Here is a 17,765-nt window from a genome sequence, read left to right on the forward strand (position 1 = left end):
CTGTCTGTCTGTCTGTCTGTCTGTCTGTCTGTCTGTCTGTCTGTCTGTCTGTCTGTCTGTCTGTCTTCAATAGTTTTTTTTTGTACAATAATATATATGATTGCATGTATATTTGACATGATTGGTTACCTAACCAAGAACAATGTTTGCAGAAGGATTGTTAAATGCTTGTGTAACAGTGTCCTGAAGGTTGTCGATGTTCCTGTTTTCTCATATTAGGTGGGAGACCTGCTGAGTGGAACAGCAGACATGGCTGTGACATCATTCTCCATCAACTCAGCCAGGAGCAGAGTAATAGACTTCACCTCTCCATTCTACTCTACCTCTCTGGGGATACTGGTGAGTGGGGAGGTGTGTGTGTGTGTGTGTGTGTGGACATACAGTTTATAATGTGTGTGTATGTGTGTCTTGACTACCAGGTGCGTAGCCAGGACACATCAGCCCCTATTGGGGCCTTCATGTGGCCTCTCCATTGGTCCATGTGGGTGGGCATCTTCGTCACTCTTCATCTTACCGCACTCTTCCTCACCGTCTATGAGTGGAACAGTCCCTTTGGTGAGAAAATGAAAATACCACTTATGGCCTGTCATCCAAGGCCTGTCATGTTATTAGTCTGTGACCTAAATCTCAGTGGATACTGCTATGACTCATCTACACACACAGCTGTGGGTGGTTGGGACCTTTACAACTCTGTTTGTCATTGTGATCCTACACACACACACACACACACACACACACACACACACACACACACACACACACACACACACACACACACACACACACACACACACACACACACACACACACACACACACACACACACACACACACACACACACACACACACAGCTGACTCCTGTGTTGTGTTGATCCAGGTATGACTCCTCATGGCAGGAACAGACTCAGAGTGTTCTCCTACTCCTCAGCCCTCAACCTCTGTTACGCCATCCTGTTTGGACGCACTGTCGCTACTAAGGTACTATGGGAGGGATGGAGGGAGGAGGGGAGGGATGGAGGGGGAGGGATGGAGGAATAATAAAATTAACCAAGTATGTCTACTCTCTCTCTCTGTCTCTCTGTCTCTCTCTCTCTCTCTCTCTCTCTCTCTCTCTGTCTCTTTCTCTTTCTCTCTCTATCTCTCTCTACTCTTTCTCTCTCTCCATCCTTCCCTCCCTCTTTCTCTCTCTCTCTCCATCCTTCCTTCCTTCCCTCCCTCTTTCTCTCTCTCCCACTCCCTCTCTCTCCCTCCTCTCCAGACTCCTAAGTGTTGGACCAGTAGGTTCCTGATGAACCTGTGGGCTATCTTCTGTCTGCTGGTGTTGTCCAGTTATACAGCTAACCTGGCTGCTGTCATGGTGGGGGAGAAAACCTTTGAACAGGTGTCTGGGATTCATGACGAGAAGGTATACACACACACACACACGGCGGTGCGCACACACACAAGTAGGCATGTACGCACACATACATACACACACACACACGCACGCACTCACATGCAAACACACACACACACACAAACACGAGTTACAATGTGGAAATGAACATGACTGAATATGACATAACAGACTAGATCAGGTATAGTTACAGTAGCTGATATGACTTAGACAATGAGTTAAATGCATTCTCCTTGTAAATCAAAAGAGAGAGGCCCATACACAGAATATTGATAATGAGATAATGAGTTAAATGTATTCTCCTTGTAAATCAAAAGAGAGAGGCCCATACACAGAATATTGATAATGAGATAATGAGTTAAATGTATTCTCCTTGTAAATCAAAAGAGAGAGGCCCATACACAGAATATTGATAATGAGATAATGAGTTAAATGCATTCTCCTTGTAAATCAAAAGAGAGAGGCCCATACACAGAATATTGCTTCTCCCACCAGTGTTTCATTCCTGAAACCAAAAATACAATGTTTCAACTTTGATACCTGTCAGACATGACGAAGACTGTTGAAGTTGAAATATTGTAACATTCTCCCAGAATGTTTCTCCCAGGGAGAAGCAATATTCTGTGTACGGGCCTCTCGTTTCTTTATATGGAATACTTTTTAGCCCTGCACCAGTATTCTCAATGTACGGATGTGCATATCACCCTCCTTTTCTTAATGTATTCTCCTTACCTTAAAATAATCCCCCTCATCCTCCCTCCCCTCCCCTCCCCCTCTCTCCCCCCCCCCCCCCCAGCTGCACCACCCATCCCGTGGGTTCAGGTTTGGGACAGTCAGAGAGAGCTCTGCAGAAGACTACATGAGGAAGAGTTTCTCTGCCATGCATGACTACATGAGACGTTACAACCAACCCACCACACCAGACGGAGTGGACATGTTAAAGTAAGACCCTCACACAGTCTGTTGGCTGACCAACCAGTTAGCCTAGTGTTGTGTTACGCTAAATTATTTCATTTACTCTTAATTCCCCATGTCTCCAGGTGTTTACAGTTTTTCTCAATCGCTTTGGCTCAATTCTCGAATGACAATCATTTTTTTCAAAACAATTAGTTTCTTGTTCACACCGGATTTGAATTTCTGGTGTGAAAACCAAATTCCACGTGTTTTGGCACATGTGTGCAAAAGAGGAAGTACAATTGTCTACAATTTGCACAATAACTACATGCACATGGCTTGCTGATAAAGCTGCTGAGTTGATTCTCAGTGAAACTGTCATACTCTTCACAACTCCTAAACATTCTGTCATCGTGTGAGCCGCCACAGTCAAAATGATCCATTCAATGATCAAAATCAGTCAGACATACATGTATATTCCATCAATATCTAGGACATGGAATGTTTGTGATGTCTGCTAAATTGGCAAATTACCTGCCAGTGCAATAGGAATCACAATCTTACCAATCAACCAATCAAGTTTGGAAGCATATATATGGAGCACGATCACTACCATTTCTGAACATGGAGGAACATCACAACGCTGAACAGCAGCTACATGCTGGTGGAAGAGAGAGAAGAAGATGTGTAAGAATGCGTGGTGGTGGTGTTAGGGGAAGACATAATAGAAGAAGAGGTAGAAGGAAAATAATAAAAGTCCCTGATGAAATCAGAGCCACAATTATGGACCATATCATAAACCATGGTCTGACAATGGAAGAGGCTGGTCAGAGAGTACAGCCTAATGTAAACAGGTCCACAGTGTCATAAACCATGGTCTGACAATGGAAGAGGCTGGTTGGAGAGTACAGCCTAATGTAAACAGGTCCACAGTGTCATAAACCATGGTCTGACAATGGAAGAGGCTGGTCAGAGAGTACAGCCTAATGTAAACAGGTCCACAGTGTCATAAACCATGGTCTGACAATGGAAGAGGCTGGTCGGAGAGTACAGCCTAATGTAAACAGGTCCACAGTGTCATAAACCATGGTCTGACAATGGAAGAGGCTGGTCAGAGAGTACAGCCTAATGTAAACAGGTCCACAGTGTCATAAACCATGGTCTGACAATGGAAGAGGCTGGTCAGAGAGTACAGCCTAATGTAAACAGGTCCACAGTGTCATAAACCATGGTCTGACAATGGAAGAGGCTGGTCGGAGAGTACAGCCTAATGTAAACAGGTCCACAGTGTCATAAACCATGGTCTGACAATGGAAGAGGCTGGTCGGAGAGTACAGCCTAATGTAAACAGGTCCACAGTGTCATAAACCATGGTCTGACAATGGAAGAGGCTGGTCGGAGAGTACAGCCTAATGTAAACAGGTCCACAGTGTCATAAACCATGGTCTGACAATGGAAGAGGCTGGTCGGAGAGTACAGCCTAATGTAAACAGGTCCACAGTGTCATAAACCATGGTCTGACAATGGAAGAGGCTGGTCGGAGAGTACAGCCTAATGTAAACAGGTCCACAGTGTCATAAACCATGGTCTGACAATGGAAGAGGCTGGTCGGAGAGTACAGCCTAATGTAAACAGGTCCACAGTGTCATAAACCATGGTCTGACAATGGAAGAGGCTGGTCGGAGAGTACAGCCTAATGTAAACAGGTCCACAGTGTCATAAACCATGGTCTGACAATGGAAGAGGCTGGTCAGAGAGTACAGCCTAATGTAAACAGGTCCACAGTGTCATAAACCATGGTCTGACAATGGAAGAGGCTGGTCAGAGAGTACAGCCTAATGTAAACAGGTCCACAGTGTCATAAACCATGGTCTGACAATGGAAGAGGCTGGTCAGAGAGTACAGCCTAATGTAAACAGGTCCACAGTGTCATAAACCATGGTCTGACAATGGAAGAGGCTGGTCAGAGAGTACAGCCTAATGTAAACAGGTCCACAGTGTCATAAACCATGGTCTGACAATGGAAGAGGCTGGTCGGAGAGTACAGCCTAATGTAAACAGGTCCACAGTGTCATAAACCATGGTCTGACAATGGAAGAGGCTGGTCGGAGAGTACAGCCTAATGTAAACAGGTCCACAGTGTCATAAACCATGGTCTGACAATGGAAGAGGCTGGTTGGAGAGTACAGCCTAATGTAAACAGGTCCACAGTGTCATAAACCATGGTCTGACAATGGAAGAGGCTGGTCGGAGAGTACAGCCTAATGTAAACAGGTCCACAGTGTCATAAACCATGGTCTGACAATGGAAGAGGCTGGTCGGAGAGTACAGCCTAATGTAAACAGGTCCACAGTGTCATAAACCATGGTCTGACAATGGAAGAGGCTGGTCGGAGAGTACAGCCTAATGTAAACAGGTCCACAGTGTCATAAACCATGGTCTGACAATGGAAGAGGCTGGTCGGAGAGTACAGCCTAATGTAAACAGGTCCACAGTGTCATAAACCATGGTCTGACAATGGAAGAGGCTGGTCAGAGAGTACAGCCTAATGTAAACAGGTCCACAGTGTCATAAACCATGGTCTGACAATGGAAGAGGCTGGTCAGAGAGTACAGCCTAATGTAAACAGGTCCACAGTGTCATAAACCATGGTCTGACAATGGAAGAGGCTGGTCAGAGAGTACAGCCTAATGTAAACAGGTCCACAGTGTCATAAACCATGGTCTGACAATGGAAGAGGCTGGTCAGAGAGTACAGCCTAATGTAAACAGGTCCACAGTGTCATAAACCATGGTCTGACAATGGAAGAGGCTGGTCGGAGAGTACAGCCTAATGTAAACAGGTCCACAGTGTCATAAACCATGGTCTGACAATGGAAGAGGCTGGTCGGAGAGTACAGCCTAATGTAAACAGGTCCACAGTGTCATAAACCATGGTCTGACAATGGAAGAGGCTGGTCGGAGAGTACAGCCTAATGTAAACAGGTCCACAGTGTCATAAACCATGGTCTGACAATGGAAGAGGCTGGTCGGAGAGTACAGCCTAATGTAAACAGGTCCACAGTGTCATAAACCATGGTCTGACAATGGAAGAGGCTGGTCAGAGAGTACAGCCTAATGTAAACAGGTCCACAGTGTCATAAACCATGGTCTGACAATGGAAGAGGCTGGTCAGAGAGTACAGCCTAATGTAAACAGGTCCACAGTGTCATAAACCATGGTCTGACAATGGAAGAGGCTGGTCAGAGAGTACAGCCTAATGTAAACAGGTCCACAGTGTCATAAACCATGGTCTGACAATGGAAGAGGCTGGTCAGAGAGTACAGCCTAATGTAAACAGGTCCACAGTGTCATAAACCATGGTCTGACAATGGAAGAGGCTGGTCAGAGAGTACAGCCTAATGTAAACAGGTCCACAGTGTCATAAACCATGGTCTGACAATGGAAGAGGCTGGTCGGAGAGTACAGCCTAATGTAAACAGGTCCACAGTGTCATAAACCATGGTCTGACAATGGAAGAGGCTGGTCGGAGAGTACAGCCTAATGTAAACAGGTCCACAGTGTCATAAACCATGGTCTGACAATGGAAGAGGCTGGTCGGAGAGTACAGCCTAATGTAAACAGGTCCACAGTGTCATAAACCATGGTCTGACAATGGAAGAGGCTGGTCGGAGAGTACAGCCTAATGTAAACAGGTCCACAGTGTCATAAACCATGGTCTGACAATGGAAGAGGCTGGTCGGAGAGTACAGCCTAATGTAAACAGGTCCACAGTGTCATAAACCATGGTCTGACAATGGAAGAGGCTGGTCGGAGAGTACAGCCTAATGTAAACAGGTCCACAGTGTCATAAACCATGGTCTGACAATGGAAGAGGCTGGTCGGAGAGTACAGCCTAATGTAAACAGGTCCACAGTGTCATAAACCATGGTCTGACAATGGAAGAGGCTGGTCAGAGAGTACAGCCTAATGTAAACAGGTCCACAGTGTCATAAACCATGGTCTGACAATGGAAGAGGCTGGTCAGAGAGTACAGCCTAATGTAAACAGGTCCACAGTGTCATAAACCATGGTCTGACAATGGAAGAGGCTGGTCAGAGAGTACAGCCTAATGTAAACAGGTCCACAGTGTCATAAACCATGGTCTGACAATGGAAGAGGCTGGTCAGAGAGTACAGCCTAATGTAAACAGGTCCACAGTGTCATAAACCATGGTCTGACAATGGAAGAGGCTGGTCAGAGAGTACAGCCTAATGTAAACAGGTCCACAGTGTCATAAACCATGGTCTGACAATGGAAGAGGCTGGTCGGAGAGTACAGCCTAATGTAAACAGGTCCACAGTGTCATAAACCATGGTCTGACAATGGAAGAGGCTGGTCGGAGAGTACAGCCTAATGTAAACAGGTCCACAGTGTCATAAACCATGGTCTGACAATGGAAGAGGCTGGTCGGAGAGTACAGCCTAATGTAAACAGGTCCACAGTGTCATAAACCATGGTCTGACAATGGAAGAGGCTGGTCAGAGAGTACAGCCTAATGTAAACAGGTCCACAGTGTCATAAACCATGGTCTGACAATGGAAGAGGCTGGTCGGAGAGTACAGCCTAATGTAAACAAGTCCACAGTGTCATCAATTTTGCAAACATTCCGTAGGGAAAACAGGTAAATATGTACTTGTTCTTTACTTTTGTTACAGCATTTCATTCACAACAATACAGCAACTATTGTAAAGGTAAATATAAGTCTGAAAATCACAATGTACTGTAAGATTTGTATGAGGAATATACAGTAATACAGCACAATTTGAATGGATATGCAATCTGTAACTTGGTCTATTAGTGAATTCTACATGTCATATATAGGACTGCACAACAACCTCATGCTGTTGGCAGAGCAGCAGTATTCAGCCATCAGCAACAACAAGATATTTGCAACATGGTCATAGCCAACAATTCCATCAGGCTAAGAGATCCAAAGTACAGTCATAAATGACAACAATATCTTCGCAAATATCAATTCCGTCAGTATTTCCACTATAGACAGAGTTTTGGGGAAAAAAACGAATGACTATGAAACAACTCTATTTGAGAGGAATAGTGACAGAGTGAAGGAGCTGAGGTACCAGTATGTCCAGGTAGGAGCTGAGGTACCAGTATGTCCAGGTAGGAGCTGAGGTACCAGTATGTCCAGGTAGGAGCTGAGGTACCAGTATGTCCAGGTAGGAGCTGAGGTACCAGTATGTCCAGGTAGGAGCTGAGGTACCAGTATGTCCAGGTAGGAGCTGAGGTACCAGTATGTCCAGGTAGGAGCTGAGGTACCAGTATGTCCAGGTAGGAGCTGAGGTACCAGTATGTCCAGGTAGGAGCTGAGGTACCAGTATGTCCAGGTAGGAGCTGAGGTACCAGTATGTCCAGGTAGGAGCTGAGGTACCAGTATGTCCAGGTAGGAGCTGTGGTACCAGTATGTCCAGGTAGGAGCTGTGGTACCAGTATGTCCAGGTAGGAGCTGTGGTACCAGTATGTCCAGGTAGGAGCTGAGGTACCAGTATGTCCAGGTAGGAGCTGAGGTACCAGTATGTCCAGGTAGGAGCTGAGGTACCAGTATGTCCAGGTAGGAGCTGAGGTACCAGTATGTCCAGGTAGGAGCTGTGGTACCAGTATGTCCAGGTAGGAGCTGAGGTACCAGTATGTCCAGGTAGGAGCTGAGGTACCAGTATGTCCAGGTAGGAGCTGAGGTACCAGTATGTCCAGGTAGGAGCTGTGGTACCAGTATGTCCAGGTAGGAGCTGAGGTACCAGTATGTCCAGGTAGGAGCTGTGGTACCAGTATGTCCAGGTAGGAGCTGCGGTACCAGTATGTCCAGGTAGGAGCTGAGGTACCAGTATGTCCAGGTAGGAGCTGAGGTACCAGTATGTCCAGGTAGGAGCTGTGGTACCAGTATGTCCAGGTAGGAGCTGAGGTACCAGTATGTCCAGGTAGGAGCTGTGGTACCAGTATGTCCAGGTAGGAGCTGCGGTACCAGTATGTCCAGGTAGGAGCTGAGGTACCAGTATGTCCAGGTAGGAGCTGAGGTACCAGTATGTCCAGGTAGGAGCTGTGGTACCAGTATGTCCAGGTAGGAGCTGAGGTACCAGTATGTCCAGGTAGGAGCTGTGGTACCAGTATGTCCAGGTAGGAGCTGCGGTACCAGTATGTCCAGGTAGGAGCTGAGGTACCAGTATGTCCAGGTAGGAGCTGAGGTACCAGTATGTCCAGGTAGGAGCTGTGGTACCAGTATGTCCAGGTAGGAGCTGAGGTACCAGTATGTCCAGGTAGGAGCAGAGGTACCAGTATGTCCAGGTAGGAGCTGTGGTACCAGTATGTCCAGGTAGGAGCTGAGGTACCAGTATGTCCAGGTAGGAGCTGCGGTACCAGTATGTCCAGGTAGGAGCTGCGGTACCAGTTGTCCAGGTAGGAGCTGAGGTACCAGTATGTCCAGGTAGGAGCTGAGGTACCAGTATGTCCAGGTAGGAGCTGTGGTACCAGTATTTCCAGGTAGGAGCTGAGGTACCAGTATGTCCAGGTAGGAGCTGTGGTACCAGTATGTCCAGGTAGGAGCTGTGGTACCAGTATGTCCAGGTAGGAGCTGAGGTACCAGTATGTCCAGGTAGGAGCTGAGGTACCAGTATGTCCAGGTAGGAGCTGAGGTACCAGTATGTCCAGGTAGGAGCTGAGGTACCAGTATGTCCAGGTAGGAGCTGTGGTACCAGTATGTCCAGGTAGGAGCTGAGGTACCAGTATGTCCAGGTAGGAGCTGTGGTACCAGTATGTCCAGGTAGGAGCTGCGGTACCAGTATGTCCAGGTAGGAGCTGAGGTACCCGTATGTCCAGGTAGGAGCTGAGGTACCAGTATGTCCAGGTAGGAGCTGTGGTACCAGTATGTCCAGGTAGGAGCTGTGGTACCAGTATGTCCAGGTAGGAGCTGAGGTACCAGTATGTCCAGGTAGGAGGTGTGGTACCAGTATGTCCAGGTAGGAGCTGAGGTACCACTATGTCCAGGTAGGAGCTGAGGTACCAGTATGTCCAGGTAGGAGCTGAGGTACCAGTATGTCCAGGTAGGAGCTGAGGTACCAGTATGTCCAGGTAGGAGCTGTGGTACCAGTATGTCCAGGTAGGAGCTGAGGTACCAGTATGTCCAGGTAGGAGCTGAGGTACCAGTATGTCCAGGTAGGAGCTGAGGTACCAGTATGTCCAGGTAGGAGCTGTGGTACCAGTATGTCCAGGTAGGAGCTGTGGTACCAGTATGTCCAGGTAGGTGCTGTGGTACCAGTATGTCCAGGTAGGAGCTGAGGTACCAGTCTATCCAGGTAGGAGCTGTGGTACCAGTATGTCCAGGTAGGAGCTGTGGTACCAGTATGTCCAGGTAGGAGCTGAGGTACCAGTATGTCCAGGTAGGAGCTGTGGTACCAGTATGTCCAGATAGGAGCTGTGGTACCAGTATGTCCAGGTAGGAGCTGTGGTACCAGTATGTCCAGGTAGGAGCTGTGGTACCAGTATGTCCAGGTAGGAGCTGAGGTACCAGTATGTCCAGGTAGGAGCTGTGGTACCAGTATGTCCAGGTAGGAGCTGTGGTACCAGTATGTCCAGGTAGGAGCTGAGGTACCAGTATGTCCAGGTAGGAGCTGAGGTACCAGTATGTCCAGGTAGGAGCTGTGGTACCAGTATGTCCAGGTAGGAGCTGTGGTACCAGTATGTCCAGGTAGGAGCTGTGGTACCAGTATGTCCAGGTAGGAGCTGTGGTACCAGTATGTCCAGGTAGGAGCTGTGGTACCAGTATGTCCAGGTAGGAGCTGTGGTACCAGTATGTCCAGGTAGGAGCTGTGGTAGCAGTATGTCCAGGTAGGAGCTGAGGTACCAGTATGTCCAGGTAGGAGCTGTGGTACCAGTATGTCCAGGTAAACCATTGGTGTGCACATGGTATATTGTACAGGGAGTTTTACTGTACTTCAATGATGCCTGTATATACTTCTTGAAGTTGTAGATAACCATAAGAACAGAAAACATTTCTACTTTACTAAACTGTCTGATTCTAGAATAGGCTATGTAAAACTAACTTTGTATTTTGTTTCTGTGTTACTATATAAAGAATAATGGAGCTGGAAGGACATGAAATGACCCATAGTCTTGTTTTTGTGGACTCGGCTGGGTTCAATCTGGCCAAAGCCAGGAGACATGGCCGCAATCTCATTGGACACGGAGCCACAATTGGCACACCAGGCCAACGTGGGGGCAATATTACAATGTGTGCTGCCATTTCTGAGAATGGTGTGATCACACACATATTCCACACATTGGGCCCTATAACACCCAACTTCTCCTGTCCTTCCTAAATACACTTTACAGAGACCTGATACCAGAACACCAAAGAGGTTTAGTTAGATCAGATTTGCCATATTATGTAATTGTGTGGGATAATGTCAGCTTCCACAGAACCAACATTGTTAAGGAATGGTTTGCTGCACATGAAAGGATTACCATGGAGCCACTTCCACCATCCTCCTCATTCCTGAAACCGATAGAAGAGGTTTGTTCAGCATGGAGGTGGAAAGTGTATGACAATCGGGCACAAGATCAGTCTCTGTTAGATGCCATGAATGCTGCTTGTGAGGACATCACAGGCGATCATTGCAGGGGATGGTTGCGCCACGCAGGGAGATTTTTCCCCCGGTGCATCGCAAGGGAAACATCAGACATGATTTTGACGAAAATCTCTGTCCAGACCAACAAAAGCGACAGGATGTCCACCAAGAAGATGGGAACTTGTAGTGTTATGTACTGTGAGGAGGTACAATTTATTTAAAAAAATGTACAGAACCACCGCAGGTTTTTTCATTGTTGCAGGGGTTTTTTTCATGGATATCATTTTCTGGCAAATTTTCCGTTCACTATATATGACTTCACATGTAAGAAATATGTAAAAATTGACATGCAAATGTGAATTTTCTGTTAACATGTAACACATTGCTACTGTACAAAAGTAAATGTACTGTATACATACAAATGTGCATATCCTTTTTCTGTGTACTACAGTATTGACTTTTCCCAGTAAACATTTACCTACTGTTGAAATCTGTATCTAAAAATAATAGCACGTTCTGGTATAGTACAGTAAACAGTCAGTGTCAACAAAAAAGTGGAACAAAACTGACATGTGTATATAACAAACATGGTAAAAAACATCTAAACATTTTGAACAGTATGGCTCACACGATGACAAAAAAAAGGTTTCATTTTGGTGGCATTGGCCAATTTACTGACACAATAACTAGGTTTTGAAGCATGAATTAAATGTTTTGGGTGAGTTACTACATTTTGCAGACATGCAGTAGAGTTGTGATGTCCCATAAAACAGTTGTGACAATTGCACTTACAGTGTAGAGAATGTTCAGACTGTTTCAAAAAAATTGCCAAAGCGAATGAGAAAACTGTAATAGAACGTACCGGATGGAGTTATACTGCCTTCAAAACTGTAATAGAACGTACCGGATGGAGTTATACTGCCTTCAAAACTGTAATAGAACGTACCAGATGGAGTTATACTGCCTTCAAAACTGTAATAGAACATACCGGATGGAGTTATACTGCCTTCAAAACTGTAATAGAACGTACCAGATGGAGTTATACTGCCTTCAAAACTGTAATAGAACGTACCAGATGGAGTTATACTGCCTTCAAAACTGTAATAGAACGTACCAGATGGAGTTATACTGCCTTCAAAACTGTAATAGAACGTACCAGATGGAGTTATACTGCCTTCAAAACTGTAATAGAACATACCGGATGGAGTTATACTGCCTTCAAAACTGTAATAGAACGTACCGGATGGAGTTATACTGCCTTCAAAACTGTAATAGAACGTACCGGATGGAGTTATACTGCCTTCAAAACTGTAATAGAACGTACCGGATGGAGTTATACTGCCTTCAAAACTGTAATAGAACATACCGGATGGAGTTATACTGCCTTCAAAACTGTAATAGAACGTACCGGATGGAGTTATACTGCCTTCAAAACTGTAATAGAACGTACCAGATGGAGTTATACTGCCTTCAAAACTGTAATAGAACGTACCGGATGGAGTTATACTGCCTTCAAAACTGTAATAGAACGTACCGGATGGAGTTATACTGCCTTCAAAACTGTAATAGAACGTACCAGATGGAGTTAAACTGCCTTCAAAACTGTAATAGAACGTACAGGATGGAGTTATACTGCCTTCAAAACTGTAATAGAACGTACCGGATGGAGTTATACTGCCTTCAAAACTGTAATAGAACGTACCAGATGGAGTTATACTGCCTTCAAAACTGTAATAGAACGTACCGGATGGAGTTATACTGCCTTCAAAACTGTAATAGAACGTACCAGATGGAGTTATACTGCCTTCAAAACTGTAATAGAACGTACCGGATGGAGTTATACTGCCTTCAAAACTGTAATAGAACGTACCGGATGGAGTTAAACTGCCTTCAAAACTGTAATAGAACGTACCAGATGGAGTTAAACTGCCTTCAAAACAGTAATAGAACGTACCAGATGGAGTTAAACTGCCTTCAAAACTGTAATAGAACGTACCGGATGGAGTTATACTGCCTTCAAAACTGTAATAGAACGTACCGGATGGAGTTATACTGCCTTCAAAACTGTAATAGAACGTACCGGATGGAGTTATACTGCCTTCAAAACTGTAATAGAACGTACCAGATGGAGTTATACTGCCTTCAAAACTGTAATAGAACGTACCGGATGGAGTTATACTGCCTTCAAAACTGTAATAGAACGTACCGGATGGAGTTAAACTGCCTTCAAAACTGTAATAGAACGTACCAGATGGAGTTAAACTGCCTTCAAAACTGTAATAGAACGTACCAGATGGAGTTAAACTGCCTTCAAAACTGTAATAGAACGTACCGGATGGAGTTATACTGCCTTCAAAACTGTAATAGAACGTACCGGATGGAGTTATACTGCCTTCAAAACTGTAATAGAACATACCAGATGGAGTTAAACTGCCTTCAAAACTGTACTAGAACGTACCAGATGGAGTTATACTGCCTTCAAAACTGTAATAGAACGTACCAGATGGAGTTATACTGCCTTCAAAACTGTAATAGAACGTACCAGATGGAGTTATACTGCCTTCAAAACTGTAATAGAACGTACCGGATGGAGTTATACTGCCTTCAAAACTGTAATAGAACGTACCGGATGGAGTTATACTGCCTTCAAAACTGTAATAGAACGTACCGGATGGAGTTATACTGCCTTCAAAACTGTAATAGAACGTACCGGATGGAGTTATACTGCCTTCAAAACTGTAATAGAACGTACCGGATGGAGTTATACTGCCTTCAAAACTGTAATAGAACGTACCGGATGGAGTTATACTGCCTTCAAAACTGTAATAGAACGTACCAGATGGAGTTATACTGCCTTCAAAACTGTAATAGAACGTACCGGATGGAGTTATACTGCCTTCAAAACTGTAATAGAACGTACCAGATGGAGTTATACTGCCTTCAAAACTGTAATAGAACGTACCAGATGGAGTTAAACTGCCTTCAAAACTGTAATAGAACGTACCGGATGGAGTTATACTGCCTTCAAAACTGTAATAGAACGTACCGGATGGAGTTATACTGCCTTCAAAACTGTAATAGAACGTACCAGATGGAGTTATACTGCCTTCAAAACTGTAATAGAACGTACCGGATGGAGTTATACTGCCTTCAAAACTGTAATAGAACGTACCAGATGGAGTTATACTGCCTTCAAAACTGTAATAGAACGTACCGGATGGAGTTATACTGCCTTCAAAACTGTAATAGAACGTACCGGATGGAGTTAAACTGCCTTCAAAACTGTAATAGAACGTACCAGATGGAGTTAAACTGCCTTCAAAACAGTAATAGAACGTACCAGATGGAGTTAAACTGCCTTCAAAACTGTAATAGAACGTACCGGATGGAGTTATACTGCCTTCAAAACTGTAATAGAACGTACCGGATGGAGTTATACTGCCTTCAAAACTGTAATAGAACGTACCGGATGGAGTTATACTGCCTTCAAAACTGTAATAGAACGTACCAGATGGAGTTATACTGCCTTCAAAACTGTAATAGAACGTACCGGATGGAGTTATACTGCCTTCAAAACTGTAATAGAACGTACCGGATGGAGTTAAACTGCCTTCAAAACTGTAATAGAACGTACCAGATGGAGTTAAACTGCCTTCAAAACTGTAATAGAACGTACCAGATGGAGTTAAACTGCCTTCAAAACTGTAATAGAACGTACCGGATGGAGTTATACTGCCTTCAAAACTGTAATAGAACGTACCGGATGGAGTTATACTGCCTTCAAAACTGTAATAGAACATACCAGATGGAGTTAAACTGCCTTCAAAACTGTACTAGAACGTACCAGATGGAGTTATACTGCCTTCAAAACTGTAATAGAACGTACCAGATGGAGTTATACTGCCTTCAAAACTGTAATAGAACGTACCAGATGGAGTTATACTGCCTTCAAAACTGTAATAGAACGTACCGGATGGAGTTATACTGCCTTCAAAACTGTAATAGAACGTACCGGATGGAGTTATACTGCCTTCAAAACTGTAATAGAACGTACCGGATGGAGTTATACTGCCTTCAAAACTGTAATAGAACGTACCGGATGGAGTTATACTGCCTTCAAAACTGTAATAGAACATACCGGATGGAGTTATACTGCCTTCAAAACTGTAATAGAACGTACCGGATGGAGTTATACTGCCTTCAAAACTGTAATAGAACGTACCAGATGGAGTTATACTGCCTTCAAAACTGTAATAGAACGTACCGGATGGAGTTATACTGCCTTCAAAACTGTAATAGAACATACCAGATGGAGTTATACTGCCTTCAAAACTGTAATAGAACGTACCGGATGGAGTTATACTGCCTTCAAAACTGTAATAGAACGTACCAGATGGAGTTATACTGCCTTCAAAACTGTAATAGAACGTACCGGATGGAGTTATACTGCCTTCAAAACTGTAATAGAACGTACCGGATGGAGTTAAACTGCCTTCAAAACTGTAATAGAACGTACCAGATGGAGTTAAACTGCCTTCAAAACTGTAATAGAACGTACCAGATGGAGTTAAACTGCCTTCAAAACTGTAATAGAACGTACCGGATGGAGTTATACTGCCTTCAAAACTGTAATAGAACGTACCGGATGGAGTTATACTGCCTTCAAAACTGTAATAGAACATACCAGATGGAGTTAAACTGCCTTCAAAACTGTACTAGAACGTACCAGATGGAGTTATACTGCCTTCAAAACTGTAATAGAACGTACCAGATGGAGTTATACTGCCTTCAAAACTGTAATAGAACGTACCAGATGGAGTTATACTGCCTTCAAAACTGTAATAGAACGTACCGGATGGAGTTATACTGTCTTCAAAACTGTAATAGAACGTACCGGATGGAGTTATACTGCCTTCAAAACTGTAATAGAACGTACCGGATGGAGTTAAACTGCCTTCAAAACTGTAATAGAACGTACCGGATGGAGTTAAACTGCCTTCAAAACTGTAATAGAACGTACCGGATGGAGTTATACTGCCTTCAAAACTGTAATAGAACGTACCAGATGGAGTTAAACTGCCTTCAAAACTGTAATAGAACGTACCGGATGGAGTTAAACTGCCTTCAAAACTGTAATAGAACGTACCGGATGGAGTTATACTGCCTTCAAAACTGTAATAGAACGTACCGGATGGAGTTATACTGCCTTCAAAACTGTAATAGAACGTACCAGATGGAGTTAAACTGCCTTCAAAACTGTAATAGAACGTACCGGATGGAGTTAAACTGCCTTCAAAACTGTAATAGAACGTACCGGATGGAGTTATACTGCCTTCAAAACTGTAATAGAACGTACCGGATGGAGTTATACTGCCTTCAAAACTGTAATAGAACGTACCAGATGGAGTTAAACTGCCTTCAAAACTGTAATAGAACGTACCAGATGGAGTTAAACTGCCTTCAAAACTGTAATAGAACGTACCGGATGGAGTTATACTGCCTTCAAAACTGTAATAGAACGTACCAGATGGAGTTAAACTGCCTTCAAAACTGTAATAGAACGTACCGGATGGAGTTAAACTGCCTTAAAAACTGTAATAGAACGTACCGGATGGAGTTATACTGCCTTCAAAACTGTAATAGAACGTACCGGATGGAGTTAAACTGCCTTCAAAACTGTAATAGAACGTACCGGATGGAGTTAAACTGCCTTCAAAACTGTAATAGAACGTACCGGATGGAGTTATACTGCCTTCAAAACTGTAATAGAACGTACCAGATGGAGTTAAACTGCCTTCAAAACTGTAATAGAACGTACCGGATGGAGTTAAACTGCCTTCAAAACTGTAATAGAACGTACCGGATGGAGTTATACTGCCTTCAAAACTGTAATAGAACGTACCGGATGGAGTTATACTGCCTTCAAAACTGTAATAGAACGTACCAGATGGAGTTAAACTGCCTTCAAAACTGTAATAGAACGTACCGGATGGAGTTAAACTGCCTTCAAAACTGTAATAGAACGTACCGGATGGAGTTATACTGCCTTCAAAACTGTAATAGAACATACCAGATGGAGTTAAACTGCCTTCAAAACTGTACTAGAACGTACCAGATGGAGTTATACTGCCTTCAAAACTGTAATAGAACGTACCGGATGGAGTTATACTGCCTTCAAAACTGTAATAGAACGTACCAGATGGAGTTATACTGCCTTCAAAACTGTAATAGAACGTACCGGATGGAGTTATACTGCCTTCAAAACTGTAATAGAACGTACCGGATGGAGTTATACTGCCTTCAAAACTGTAATAGAACGTACCGGATGGAGTTAAACTGCCTTCAAAACTGTAATAGAACGTACCGGATGGAGTTAAACTGCCTTCAAAACTGTAATAGAACGTACCGGATGGAGTTATACTGCCTTCAAAACTGTAATAGAACGTACCAGATGGAGTTAAACTGCCTTCAAAACTGTAATAGAACGTACCGGATGGAGTTAAACTGCCTTCAAAACTGTAATAGAACGTACCGGATGGAGTTATACTGCCTTCAAAACTGTAATAGAACGTACCGGATGGAGTTATACTGCCTTCAAAACTGTAATAGAACGTACCAGATGGAGTTAAACTGCCTTCAAAACTGTAATAGAACGTACCGGATGGAGTTAAACTGCCTTCAAAACTGTAATAGAACGTACCGGATGGAGTTATACTGCCTTCAAAACTGTAATAGAACGTACCGGATGGAGTTATACTGCCTTCAAAACTGTAATAGAACGTACCGGATGGAGTTATACTGCCTTCAAAACTGTAATAGAACGTACCGGATGGAGTTATACTGCCTTCAAAACTGTA

General features: G+C 44.0%; 1 protein-coding gene across 1 annotated transcript in view; it reads left to right on the forward strand.

The window, feature by feature from the left end:
* Positions 1–17,765, forward strand: part of LOC106595577 (glutamate receptor ionotropic, NMDA 3B) — a 66,741-nt gene that overhangs the window by 33,541 nt on the left and 15,435 nt on the right. Inside the window, exons 7-11 of the mRNA XM_082962417.1 lie at positions 220–339; positions 420–555; positions 879–979; positions 1,260–1,406; positions 2,194–2,339. Of these exons, the coding sequence (XP_082818543.1) occupies positions 220–339; positions 420–555; positions 879–979; positions 1,260–1,406; positions 2,194–2,339 (650 nt within the window). The remainder of the gene's footprint in view (positions 1–219; positions 340–419; positions 556–878; positions 980–1,259; positions 1,407–2,193; positions 2,340–17,765) is intronic.

The sequence above is a fragment of the Salmo salar genome, chromosome 16 (assembly GCF_965601325.2).
Source record: "Salmo salar chromosome 16, fSalSal1, whole genome shotgun sequence".
Lineage (NCBI taxonomy): Eukaryota > Metazoa > Chordata > Actinopteri > Salmoniformes > Salmonidae > Salmo > Salmo salar.